This window comes from Etheostoma spectabile, chromosome 13 (genome assembly GCF_008692095.1).
Source record: "Etheostoma spectabile isolate EspeVRDwgs_2016 chromosome 13, UIUC_Espe_1.0, whole genome shotgun sequence".
Lineage (NCBI taxonomy): Eukaryota > Metazoa > Chordata > Actinopteri > Perciformes > Percidae > Etheostoma > Etheostoma spectabile.
This window is the reverse complement of record NC_045745.1, coordinates 19,838,582-19,853,083: the sequence shown is the minus strand read 5'-3', so window position 1 is coordinate 19,853,083 and position 14,502 is coordinate 19,838,582. Positions and strand designations below refer to the sequence as shown.

The 14,502-nt window shown below is 39.4% G+C and overlaps 1 protein-coding gene across 1 annotated transcript; it reads left to right on the top strand.

Annotated features, from left to right (window-relative positions):
• Positions 1 to 11,797: 11,797 nt before the first annotated feature.
• Positions 11,798 to 14,152, top strand: msx2b (muscle segment homeobox 2b). The gene is made up of 2 exons (XM_032534561.1): positions 11,798 to 12,326; positions 12,829 to 14,152. The coding sequence occupies exons 1-2, from the start codon at positions 11,939 to 11,941 to the stop codon at positions 13,275 to 13,277; spliced, it is 837 nt and encodes a 278-aa protein (XP_032390452.1). The 5' UTR covers positions 11,798 to 11,938; the 3' UTR covers positions 13,278 to 14,152.
• The last annotated feature ends 350 nt before the right edge of the window (positions 14,153 to 14,502 follow it).

Below are 14,502 nucleotides of genomic sequence, written 5' to 3'. Positions count from 1 at the left end.
AGCGTATGATCTGCCCTTCATCAGTGAGTGTCTGAGTACGGATTTGTGTCTGTGAGACTCCATATCAAAGCGTTGTGAAGGGAACAATCCTGTGATAATGGATTATATCTTAAACCATCAAAAAGTTCCCCTCCTTTCATAAATGCTTCAGACTAATGCCCGGATTTCATGATAATGAAAAAGGCAACAATCACTTTTGTGTTAAGTACGGTTGGAAGTTCTGTGGTATGAAAGGAAATCCTACCTTGTCATTTTTTTATGTTGTAAAGACATTGCTGCATTTCAAGTCCTCATGATATCAGCATATATTTAATGCCCAAGAGAGGATCTCATAGCTGCCAGAGGAAATGTTAGGTTAGGTGAAAGCCCTCTGTAATCGGAACAGAAAGAACTGATAATAGATAAGCATCACTCTGTGTTTAACCAATGACACTGACACCAGTTCATGTTTTGTTAGAGTGTAAAAACAAAGCATGTATATAATTAGAGAGGCACACACACAAAGATCTGCCTTTTCCAGGTGTGATTGGCCATAATGCGTCATATCTGAATCTAAACATATCACATTGTTATGTTTTGTTGATAGAGTTTTTTTTTATTTTCCATATCTGGATATTAGAGGACCACATTGACAAATCAGGCATTCATTAATCTCATCAATGACTGTAATTTAATATTTAATCATCATTAAATCAGTCAATCTTCTTAAATATTCATTTGTGGATACACATATACACAAAACAGGTATTTTAAGGTAAAAAAAATCTATATACAGGGTTGAATCTAGGGCAACTAGACTTGATAAAACCCTTCTTAGTTAACCATGACCTTGACGACTGAGAACAACCCAGTCCTATTTTTATCGCTCGTCTAAAATGATGCAACATTTCAAAGACAGCTCATCACTATCAATCTATCTTTACAGGATGAGGCAGCGCATGGCTGTTTTCCACACAATTAAGATAAAGCTTCAACTGGCGCCTAACATTTTATTAAAGGTTATTTCCAGCTCCCTCTTTCTCACTGTGACGACTTTAATCAGGCAGCCATTACAGATGCCAAGGCAAACTGGATTTTCACAGCATAAAGAACTGGCAAATTTGTGAAAGATAAAAAAGAAAAGAAAAGAAGTTTCCAATTTAAGGAAATAAAAGTAACATTTCAAACCCCTTGACCTGTAACTAAAATGCCCCTCTGTTAAATATTAAGACTTGTGTTCAATACATTTCAAAGTAGTGACATGCAAAATAGTTATAATGCCCAGATATAAATCCATTTACTTCCACATCAGTCAATAAATATATGGTAATGTATTAGGGATTGTGCACTGACTGGGTACAGTAATATGTAGGTTAATAGTATGCTAATCATCCAATGCTACTCACAAAAAATTCAGTTAGTAGTGTGGGTAATGTAGAGCTCTTGTAAACCAAATCGTAATTGGGGTATTTGGAGTATTCAACTAATATATTTGGTGCATAGAGTGAACACCATAAGCAATTAATAATTTATGAAACACCAACACAGCACTTTAACATTAGTCATCATTGGTCAATGCCAACATTTTGTTTTTTTTTTTGTTTTTCCTGAGATTCGAATACTACAGTACGTACGGTGTTGTGCTCACTGACAAGCATTTTCCCACTTGGAAAAACAACAGAGCCAATCAGAGCTTTGTAGGCGAGATTAAGAATGACAATGTCATTTTCTTGTGCCAGAGAAATGGCCACAATATGGCAACAAGTGTGGATGAGATGGACATTACAAACTATACAGGTCAATGTCTGCCCATTTCATTGACAGAATATTATCCTTTAAATATTTTAAAAGCAATATATTAATTTATCCAACTATCTCATCCATATACTGTAATTTCCATAGTTGGAGTAATACTCAGACTTGTATTGATGTGTATTGTTGTTACCTGCAAACACATCCACTGATATGTCATTTGATATAAAAGAACTGCTTCAGTAGAATGCTACCCTAAAGGGCAACTGTTTAGTTATGTTTAACTTTTAAAGCATCAAAACGTGTTCACACTTAATAAAAATAATTGGTAATATCTTCTGGTTTTCATGGCGACACAGTGCTGCAGATATTTCTAGAAGTGGGTCTTTATCACAAGCTCTCGTCCTGACACTTATCTATGCATGACAACTCACAAAAAAATAATCTTTTTTATTTATTTATTTATTTTTTACTTTTTCATATATTTCACCTCTCACTTGCCTCAGATTTGACAGGGCTCCCATTCATTTGTTGAGGTAATTACCTATAGACATGGCACAGAACAAAGCAATCAGGGAGGGTCCCTAAATATGCTGTCTAGACTTGGTGTCTCGCTCCCTCTCTCTGTATCCCTCCATTTATTATTTGACCTGTTGTCTGGCCTGACGAGGAGTCAACCTTTAACATGAAAGAGGACAGACGACACCAATTGTCTTCAGCTCATTGCTTGTCATTTATTCTTTAATTAGCAAGATAGAATTGGTCTGTTTCGCGCATGGTTTTCTTTATTAACAGATTTCAGCACCTAAAATGTTAAAGCGTAATATATTTAAAGCTTCTTACTCTGAGGCAAACAAAAGGGCAGCCAAATAAAGAGACAGTTAGTCTGACCCGCTGTAATGGCCCTCCTTTGAAGTGGTGAAGATAGTGCTTGTAATCAGCTTAATTGATTGTAACAAGGCACCAGCACCAGAGAGTAAGATAGAGACAGAGCGCTGTGGGGTGGTTTTAAAGAATGTTTGGGTGTTTGGGTAGGGTAGTAATTCACCATAATGACAGCCATTACTCCAAAGGAAAACAATGTCACTCACTTCTCCAAACTCTATGTTCTACGCTAGGTCAAGCTGGCAGATGCAGTCATTGTGCTATAACACAGCCACAGGGGAAATTACAAGCAAATAGGGTTTAAGTGCCACTCAAGTACTATTGAATCATGAGTAATTGGCTTTCAATTAGGTAGGAAGGAATAAACTGAAGTGCAACACAAACACCTTTCCATTTAAGAGCAGTTACCAAAACACAATGAAAAAAAAACACTTTCAAATTTCAAATTAAATCACATTATCAAAATGATGTCATATCCAATTTTGATTTATACATCTAGGAGCTAATATTAGTTTGTGTGAACAAAATGTCACATTTACCATAAAAACTGCATGATCAGTAAATTTGTCCTTCTCTCTCTCTCTCTCTCTCTCTCTGTCTGTCTTGCTCTTTCCTTGCTCTTGTCTTGTCATCTGGAGTTGATCATTCCATTTCCTGGCTAGTATTACAGTCAACAATTATCCACAGATCAGCAGACAGCCTAACTTAAAAGGCTTGGAGGGGGCACTCAAATAGGAGTGGAGAGAACAAGAATGTAATTTCAAAGAGAAAGAATGTCATATCATTATTATGAAATTATTATCTTAGTGAGGTTGTTAATGTGGTTCCAATCTCCAGTCTTTCAACCTGCAATAAATTACGTTTTGGCCACTTTGGGGCAGGGGAAACAGGCTAGAAACACAACGCTGCCCCCTATTTTTTAGTGGACTTGTCTGCGCTGCGTTTGAGGTGCGTTGCAACCATAGACAGTAGAAGAAATGGACACAACGATGCCATAGACTTTGACGGAGACCAGTGAAGTCAGTTAGAAGCACTTTTCCGGTGATGGCTGAGCGTTACTGCGCAGCCTCAAACTGAGCTTGACGACATAGATGTGACCGGAGCAACCTGTCTGAAAGTTGTACGTCGTCTGGTAGCTGTGAAAAGAGAAATCCGTTTGTGGATAAATGCTACTTTATATGAATTCACTTGCCACATACCAAAGTATTTCCAATCAATCAAAATGTGCTGAAATAATTTGTTCCGATTTGTTCTATGGGCTTCTCCCTGGACTGTATGCCTCCACGTCTCCCAGATTGCCTGCGAGCTTCTCCTGGCTATACGGTAATTTCTCTACAGTGCAACAGAAAGTCACGTGGTTAACACAACAACAACAACAAGAAACGTCTGCTATGGGGCCGTAATGTGAGATACAAGGTAATGGAGCCCTTTATACATTGTTGTGTTTCTTTACAAATTAACAATGGACAAATGGAGTCTTTAAATTCTTCAGAGGTTAAGTTATTTGCTGTCAAAATGACGCCAAAATGAATGGGAGTCAATGGAATGCTAATGGAAGGTAATGGCTTGTTAGCCAATCACTGCCATTCAAGTTAATGCTTGAGAATCCATGCCGCATCCCAGAATCGTGCATGAAGCGGCTCTCTGCTCCGTTAAAGATACGTGCCAGGTCTATTTTCACGCAAACCACGGGCGGTTCGGAAGCCGGGCAGGAAGTGAAACAGTGAGAATATCTAGTATATTTACCAAAAGCCACCCCCTAATATTATATACGTCCAATATGTTTTTTCAACACCACAGACAACGAGAGATTTATCTTGGAGGCGGAAAATAAATAATAAGACATCACAGATCTTTATTTATAAAGACAACACCAGAAAAGAAAAGGCATGGAGTTTAATTGTAGGAGGGCCTGTAGCGCATGGTAGATCCTAGGTTAATAAACACGTGATTGTTCTGGAAAGTACTTGTAGAGACAATATAATCGGAGAATTGGGAAACAAGATGCTCCGCTTCTGAGATGCTCCCGGTGTGGTATGGTGCGTGGCGGAGGACAGAACAAAATGTTTTACACTTGCTGTTAAATAGCTTTCTCTGCTTTTTTTTTCCTTTTCATTGCTGGAAGGTGAGGCAGATAAATTGGACAAGCATTTTGGTAATTGCCATCCTGCCAATCAGTCCAACAGCAAGCCCCTGTTGTTCCATTTCAAAGGACGCACGCAGAGGTTTGTAACCTTTGACCCCGTAGGCGAAGAAAGGGTCACCGCAAGAGACTCCGGTGGCAGTTCTCGCTGTACAGGGTCAGAGCAAAGATCAGTGTGGTTTCATGTTCTGAACTCTTTATCATATCCTCGCTCTGTCCTTGGTCCCACTGTGAATGGCGTCTTTTGCTCATTAAACAGCAGTGAGTCCGAGTCTTAATGTCTGCCAGGAAGGATTTCATTAATGAAGATCCAGTGTGGTAATGTCTTTCTTTGCACCTCATTCCATGTCCCTGTTGTCCCGCAGCCTACAGGAGCCAGTCTGGGGATCACATCCCAATGATTCAAACAATCCACTTATGAGTTAGCCCGTCTTCCCAGACATTATTCAGTCGTCAACTCAGCCAGCCGACGAGCCATCTTTCAAAGTAAACCCACCAGCCGACTAACCAACGAGTCAGTCAGTAAGCCGCCCAGTTCCTTCCTAGCTGCTGACCTTTAAAACAATGAGACCAGCTTTGAAGTTCCCCTTTTCCTTGTTTTGGCAGAGTGGCTGATTTGTTTATTCAGTTAAGTGCTTTGCTCTTTATGACTCTATAAAAGAAGCTCTAACCAGACACTGAAGGCAGAATTGCGCATACTGATTTTACCACAAGGTAACACAAAACACATACAGAGTGAAATTTGAATATAGGTAAAGATGAGAGGACTAGTACTGTAAATCTTGAAAGGCTGGAACCGTATATTAAAGAAGAGGATGAACTAAGAAACTATAAAACTTAGAATTGCTAAACAAGTCCATAATGAGGGAGATATCTGAAGTTGTAGGCTCAAATAAAACATACACTTTATTCTTTAAAGCAGAAAATGTTTACCAACATTTCTTTTAATTACATTTTAAATAATATTTTTTAATAATATTAATAATAATAATAATACCAAGACACCTAAACATTTAGGTGGTCAAAAACATTTTCCATGGCTTCGGATGTAAACGAAATATTATATATATATAACTAATATTGAGGTAACTTAACATTCTCCATTTATTCACAGTTGCCAAAAAACAGACAAACACTGTTCCTGTGTGTCATTTAACCAGGGTGCGTGTAACGCAGCCATAATAGCTGGGAGAGTTGTGGCTTTGTCTACCATGAAATGTTATTTGCTGTAATGAGACAACAATTTATTTTAAGGAGATTTGTTTTCATGGTTTAAGTTGTTTGCTGTGTGGAAGGTGGATTTCCCCAATCTCTGGAAAACTTCCCAGAATACTGCGCGTGTTCACGCGATCTTATGCAACGTACACGCACTCGCGCATGCACACACGCATACACACCCCCACAAAACAATTATACCATTTTCTTCTCCATAATAACAAGCCTTCTTTTGATTTACGCGACGACCTTGTCATAAATCCTACCTGTCAGAAGTGATTAAGATATAGTGTGTCAAAGGGAATCTACATGGCTGTGAGAGGAACAGATGGCCCGTGGCTGGTCTCTCACTCTCTGCGGAGGCTGAGAGTTTGACACGGCAACTGAAGTCTTGAGGCCTATGATGCAAAACGAGTTATAAAAGTCTGATGATGCTCCTTTTTTTCTGAACTTCATGGCACTCTATGATAATTTCCAAATATTAGCAGCAAATTACTTCTGCAAGACGTAAAAGATGGCTCCTGTGATGAGCTATTAAGGTGATTGTCCGCACCAGTGCTAACTCTTTGAAATTATACTGTACTTTTTTACTTTGAGTTATATATTTACCACTGTTAGCATGAGTTAAGCTTCATACTGTACAGTAAAGCTCATGGAAAAAAAATGCATAACCATTTGCACAATTTTATGGCCTACAAGAAAGGTTAAGATGTCGCTGAGTTTGAATGGGCCCAACTTTCCAAAACCCTTCAAGGTGTAATATTTTAGTCTTGAATTGATGGAAAGACCTGATAATGACGGGTTATGGTGAGGTGAAGCGATGAACCTACATTATTGGGTTCAAAACTTCATCAAAGAGCAGTTCCAAAAATATAATTGCAGATGGCAATTACCCCAGCAAGCATCACCTTCAAAAGAACGCACTTACAAATTGTGGAGAGATTGTAAAGAGATTGGAGCCGATACTTTCCTTTTGGCACTAATCTAATTTCTCTACATGTTTGTGTGAGTGTGTTATGTGTCACCACATTGCTACATGCATCATTATGCTTTACACTGGGCAGACGTGCATGTTCACAAGCATGTGGCAGCGTGTTCCCTGACAGCCACTTGCACCAGTTGACACTTTTGTGTATTTGTGACATGGTGTGAAATCTGTTCAATAAAAGGTGCTATGTGACATGTTTATCATGTTTAATTTATGATTTTGGCTGTGGGACAATGGTTATAATGTTTGTAACTGTATTATTTCATATTGCATGTAGTAAACTCCAACAGCATGGCTGTGTGGCCATTAAAGTGAACTGAACCAAATGTGTGTATATCTGTGTTTATAAACCCATGAATAATTAAGCCGTGTGTAGCCACCGTGCGGCTGTTATTAGAACATACATATGTTGTTTTGGAAGTCATTGGCAATCAACCTATTCTGTCATTTAGGTATGAGGGCGTGGTTTTAAAGCTGTCACGTTGTTTTGCAACATTGCCAGAAACGCCCTAGTGCAACCAAAGAAATTTAAGGAATAGCTACTGTAAGTCATAGTGTAACAAAATGTCTTATGGCTGACACACTTCTGTCATAGATCATCATATTGTCCATTACTAGTTGTATACATACATGTTTAATTATGTGGGCATGTATCTGTATGTGTGTTGACGTCCCCCTTTTGACCCCCATAGTGAGTTAAACTTCATTTCCAATTTTCTCAGGAGGCCTCCCCTGCAGGCTCACAGTCATCAGCTGACTATCCTGTAACATATAGTCCAGGGCTGAGTTAAGCAACAGATTGCCTCCTTCTCTTGTCATTAGCTAAGTGGGCATCAATCTTTCACGTTACAGGAGGAGGCCTCATTCACTGGCTTCTGAATAGATCTGTCTCCAGTGTTAACAGCTAATTGGGCCTGGCGCCATTGTAGCATTCAAGGTAGTCATTTAGGTGCATTACAAGCGGAGGTTCTGAGGGCTCGGGAAGCTGAGCGAGGGAGGGAGGGAAGGAGAGAGAGAGAGAGAGAGAGAGAGAAAGAGAGAGGTGGGGTTTGTGATAGTATTAAGATCATTTGGATTCAAGTGAAAACAAAGTGAGCATACGTGAATGTGTTAGTTATTTACATATGTCCCACTGGTATTATAATATTATAATTATAATATAATACACATGTATGTTTGTATGTATGTATATATGTATGTATGTATCTGTATATATATATATATAATGACATGTCAAGAAGAATGCATTAGTTGTAATGAAAAATGAGAAATGAAATTGAGTAATTGTGTAGACAAATTGTGTAGTCCAAGCTAATTTTTTTTTTTAAAGTTAAAATTAATTAGTGATGTTTTTGTTTCAAGTGTAAAAAATGTAATGCGACTTACTGCATAAGTTAAGAAGCCTGCAAATCCAGACCCAAATCCAAAAGATTATGGGTCTGGCATCGAGTAATGAAAGTCACCCATCTCAAAGGCCATCACCAAACGTTCATCTGAAAATCTCACTGCACGCATTTGTTTAACACTACGACCAATCACAACAACACACAGGGTCAAATATATAGAGCTCCATACGCTTAGCTACCAGCAGAGATAACTGGTAGATTAAACTGTTGTCATCTATTTAGCTTGCCTCTAGCCCGCCTACATCAGATACACCGATGTGATTGGTGCAGCTTGGTTACAAGTGTATAGTTAATGAGCAGCATTACTCGATGCCAGAGTGACTTGCTGAGCAAATTCAAATTGTGCTCTCGCAAGAACTTTGGATTTCCAGTGTATAAGTTAAGTACATTGCAGCATCAATCTGATAATTTTATACTGGATTTTGGATACATTTACTATATACTTGATATATGGCATTCTGTTATTTGAAATATATTAATAACATGGTATCCTAATCAAGTCAGGTCTTATAAGGAAGAGAAGTAGAAAAGCGTAAATAAAAGCAGAAGAACTTCAAGAGAAACTTCCACCTAATACTGATTACAGCAATTTGCAAACTGTAACATGACTGCACATTTTACATTTAGGTTGTTACTTCTCCAACTTTGAACACAGTAAGTATTAGTATGATGGTAACATTTGCAGATATGATGACATGAATAAGTGTTTTAATGGAAATGTAAATAGTGTGAGAGTGCAGCACAGCCTGCATATTATCTCAACCAAACATTCCACCACTTCAAAGCTGCTGCTGTAATTACAATGCTCTGAGGTGTGCCCAACCCACAGAACCAGAGACTTCTCTGTCACACTCACAAAAGCACATACTCTACAGACATCTACACAGTGCACACACAGTGCACACACACACACACAACAAATTGCTTTAGCTTCTATCAGGCTTACATGATATTATGGAAAAAGGGAAGTGGGATGTGTGGGTAATTTTGCAACACCCAGGAGAGAACCCCTCTCATTTCTAACCCTCCTCTTCCTTGCTTTCTTTTCCCCTCCCTATTCTTCTCATGCTTCTTTGGTCACACAAAGCTGCGGTTGCATTATTTGCATGTCTAAAATATATTTAACACGCATTTAATGTACACAAAGTATTTCATTTATATCAGCTTCCATACATTCACAGTGCATCTGATAACCTCAGAATTAAGATTACGTGAGTTGGGCACGGCATTTTTTTGTTTTTTTATAGAGAAGTTGTCAGTACAAGCTGTCATTTGTGTCAATGCCAGATAGGTTTTCAATATAAGATAATTATTAAATTAGTGCTACAATTACCGTAATAAGAATGATTGGCTTAGAATGCTTTTATGAAAAAGAGACTCTAATGAACCTCTTTTTTTTCACTTCTTTTGAAGATTTCACATCTGCTAGGCTGGATGGACTTGTAGATGGATTTATAAATAATCTCTTTAAATCTGGTTTAGATATTAGATATTTAGATATTTTTTCATTGACACTGTGATCCAATGTAACAAGAACGGAAGATGTCCAAAAGGATGGAGGAAAGGAAGGAAGGACAAAAGGTCAGAAGGAAGATTAGCATGAGGGAAGGACAGGATGAAAGAATTTTAAAGGAAAGAGAAAAAGTAAAAACGTAGAGAAAAAAAGAAAAAGGAAAGGAAAGAATCAATGAAGGAAAGAATAACATGCAACAGCTAATGATAATTGTCTAAACTAAACACAGCAAGCATAAAAGGGTGCAAGAAAGAAGACGGGAGGGAGGAAAGGAGGAAACGTGCCGCTGACACTCAGCCAAGAACAAGTTCTGTGGATAATGACTGACAAGGTGCCTGCAGGGCGTGCAGGCACAGCCAGAGAGAAATAGTGAGAGAGCAAGAGAGGGGGTGAAGGGCATGGAGGTAGGGATCCTGAACAGAACTGCAAGAAGAAAAAGGCAACAGTTTCTCCCCTGAGGAGTCAGTCCTTTCATCTGGCCGCTCACTGGCGCCTTCACAAACCTCTGATTGTCTGTGAAATAACCCCACTTTAATAAGGTAGCAGTGGCAGCCTCCTGGGAACTGAGCTCTGCTACACAGTCTGACATAGACAAGCTACTCAGGCCTGCATGGATACTAAGTGTAGCTAAGTGGTTTTTTTTGTATATATAAACATATCTACGGGGATGTTGGAAAATAAACGCAGTGTATCCTTTTTTTTTGAAAGAATGAGTATAATAAAAAAGCAGTGAGTTTTAAGGAAAATAATCTGAAAAGCAATTTATTCTTAAGGGAGTGGGAAGCTGTAAATGTTCAGCACTGCTGTAGGTCACACACACACACACACACACACACACCTTTGACCACTTATACATTAGCATATTATGTGTGGATTAGGTCTTGTGATGTGAAGCGATTAATCATCATTCAGCAGCCGAACGGTTCCAATGAGCAATGGCATGGGTGTTAAATAAGAGCAATTAGGCAACAGAAAAGAAAGAACCTAAACATGCATAACCATTGGAAAATATCTTAAGATAAGTGAAACATCCTTTCAGTTTCAAATATTTAAACCATAATCAAAGGGCTGTTTGAGATAAACTGCTGGAACAAGGGTGACGCTCTCCATGAAGAGTCAGGCACTTTCATCTGACAGAATGTGAAATTGTTCATGGTAAAAAAAATCACAATGAGTTATTTCATGAGGATCATGAGCAAGTTCATGTGTAATGTGCATAAAGAATGAGATTGAATCATAGGACAGGAAGATGAATGAGTCGGCTACAGGGGTTTGTCTCATCTAGATAGCATTGTGGCGCCTCAGACACCAGTTGGACCAAGCTCAGGAAAACTAAATCTGTTATTTAGTGAAGTAATTTGAGTGTGACCCCCTTCTTTACATGCTGCACTGACAGCACACAACAGTATTGTGAGTTACAATGGAAAGTACCAATAAAGGGGACAGCAAACAAATCACAGAGACAGATAAAGAAGAAAAGGGATCCGTGTTCAACCCCAGGTTTAATTCTCCAGAATTACCCACATGGGGCCCATGTTTACACATACAGTCTCGTGAGCTTAGCTTTAGAGCTATTCCATCACTAAAGCTTAATTTGTGATTATGATGTGGCTCAGCAATGGAGTTTTTTTGCAACCTATCTCCCTCAATTAATTAACTAAACCACAGAGGCAACGTGAAGGCGAACTGTGTTGTCAAGTTTTCAAAGAATTCTTTATTTTCTTTAAAAAAATTAAGCTACAGACCTGCTAATCTATATTTGACACCCGTCGGTTTACGTTATAATACTAAACATCTAATAGGAGAAACTAGGAGGAGCGAAACTTCTGATCACTCATTTATCAAGCAACGTCAGTTTCCGACCGTCCTTGAATGCAACATCTGTTCGGTCATAAACATTTCGGGCAGCACGGATTGGTCAAAGTTGAGCCGTGTCAACGTGATGCGACTACATACTCCCACATACTACTTGACAGCTCCATAACATAGCGCTCGCCGGAGCGGCTCTCTCCGCCCTTTGACTGTTCCGCTCGGAAGTTAGCCTGTTCGGAGAAGACATGACTTCTCAAGAGACCTTTAACGACATCGGTTGCAGTTCGTCCGAGGAGGACAGTAACCGTTCAGACTTGGCAGAGGGGACGGCGGAGGAAAAGACATCACCGGTGGTGCCGCGGCATCATCCCTTCAGCGTGGAGGCGCTCATGTCCGGGAGGAAGACGGACGGTCGCGGCGGAGAGTTCATTCGCTGTAAACCGGAGCGAAGCTCGGTGGCGGCGTCTCCTACAGGTTTAAATTCCCTATATCTGGATCGAGAGGCGTGTAGTCCTCCAGGTGGAAGCCGAAAGAGCTTAACGGCTGTGCCTTTGTCGCCGGTCAAATCCGAGGCATCAGAGTCAGAGGACTGCGTACCCTGGGTCACTAAAAGCGTGTTTTCCACACAGCCTCGTAAGTTTCTCCTACACGATGAAGCATTTTTAAACTTGTATGGTTTTATAGATTTAGTTTTAACCAAATGCTATCCAGCAGCCTACAGAATCAGAGTTAGGCTACCTTTAAGTTTCAACAAGCCTATGAAGAGGCCAAACTTCATTATTTTTCAGCCTTTTTTGCTGCTGAGCTATAGGATTCTCTAAAAGCTGTGCTGCAAGGATGCCTCCTGTTGGACAGTGTCGTTTAAAGAAAGGCATAAAATAAACAAAAAGCCAACCAGTTACACCAAATTGGTTAATGTAAAAGTGTGTGGCATATAATTAAAAAAGTAGCTTTCCATGATAACTGTGTCCTGACTTTCAACTTTAAGTTTAATTAAGTTAACCATCTTGTTCAAGTATAGCCAACTGATTAGTACCCAGCCTGTGAGGACACTCAAACGCCACAATAGATCAAAAGAATTCTATGAAATCAATTAAATTCATTTTCATTCTAAAATCTTTGTTTCTTCTCCCAGGTCATGTCAGTCCTGGCTGCCCATTGAGGAAACACAAGACCAACCGAAAGCCCCGCACTCCCTTCACCACGTCTCAGCTCCTGGCCCTGGAGAGGAAGTTCAGGCAGAAGCAGTACCTGTCCATCGCAGAGCGGGCCGAGTTCTCCTCCTCCTTGACCCTGACAGAGACCCAGGTGAAGATCTGGTTCCAGAATCGCCGGGCAAAAGCCAAGAGGCTCCAGGAGGCTGAGCTGGAGAAATTCAAGATGGCCTCAGACGCTAAGACGGCAGCAGTGGCGGCCGCTGGAGGTTTACACAACGGCTTTACATTACCGCTGTCGCTGGGCGCCATGTCACTCTATGGACAGTCGTACGCTGCGTATCAGCACCACCACAGACACATACTGCCCTTTTCACCTGTAGGAATGTACGCTACTCCTTTGGGCTACAGCATGTACCACTTATCATAAAAAATGGAAATATCACTGAGTTTGGTTTCAGTGTTCCAAAAAAAAAATGGACACAGGACGTGTGGCTGACATTTTAAAAATCAATGTTTATAATATATCTACGGCACAAGGAGTGTTTGAATCAACTTTCTGAGCACTTCAAATCAAATTTTAAAAAAAATCTATTTTTTCCCACAGCGAGGATAACAAAAAAAACCTTAGATGTCCTCTTCTTCCTTTGGACTGCCTGTTTATATGACTTGTCTGTATGAGGAGGGGTGTTTCTGTCCAGCTGTTTATACTTTTCACTTGTTTACTTTTGCAATAATTGAGCTGGGCGAGGACTTGCACTGGGCACAATAACACAAAACTACTTTTCACTCAAGCCTTTCTCTTGATTTGATACAGTGCCTTGTGTTAAAAAGGGCCTTAATATCAAGACATGTATGGATGATAAGTGTTTCAGCAACTCAGGCCAAATAAAACATATCACTGAAGCATTATTTTAATTCTACAAATGTGTCTGCCTTAAAAAACTGCTCTCCTTTTCAATTTCAAAAACATTGGGTGGGAGGGTGCGACAGGAAGGTTTCACCCTCAAATTAGTCATCCCAATGAAAACTTTACACTAATCTTTTTTAGCTTTTATCTCTCGTAGCAATAAAAATGCTTTACTACGCATTTATAGAGCGTAGACATTCTCTTTGAAAGAATTATGCTGGAAATGTATGAATGTCTCATGTTGTGTATATTTATGTGAGAATATGGTACACAAGTTCTGACCAAAAGTGTGTTTATATTGTTCTTCATGAAAGTCCCTTTGAAAGGGCCTACATTTTGCTATGCAGTTTTTGTTTTATCATTCAAATGAACAAAACAAAGCCTTCCAGACAGTTTCCTTTAAATACATTTGTGTAAAGAAAAAACTAGCAATATGTAAACATGTGCTTCTACGTTCACTTAAGATCTTTCAAAAAGGTCACTGTAAGTACTTTACCAGTGAAACCAGCTGTGTTGTGCACTTTTCTTTGCAGATACAGCTCTTACGTGTGGTTTAATCCCGTGTCTGTGTTTCTCATCCATCCATTTCAGACAGTGGTCAGTTCAAGGCAATGTTTGACGAACCATAAATTCTACCCATAAATTATCCAACTTCACAAGATAGTTCCCGTTAATACTAAGCTGTCATTCACCACACTGGTAAAAAGTTGGGTTTTTTTGGGCAGAGATGCACTTCTATAATGAT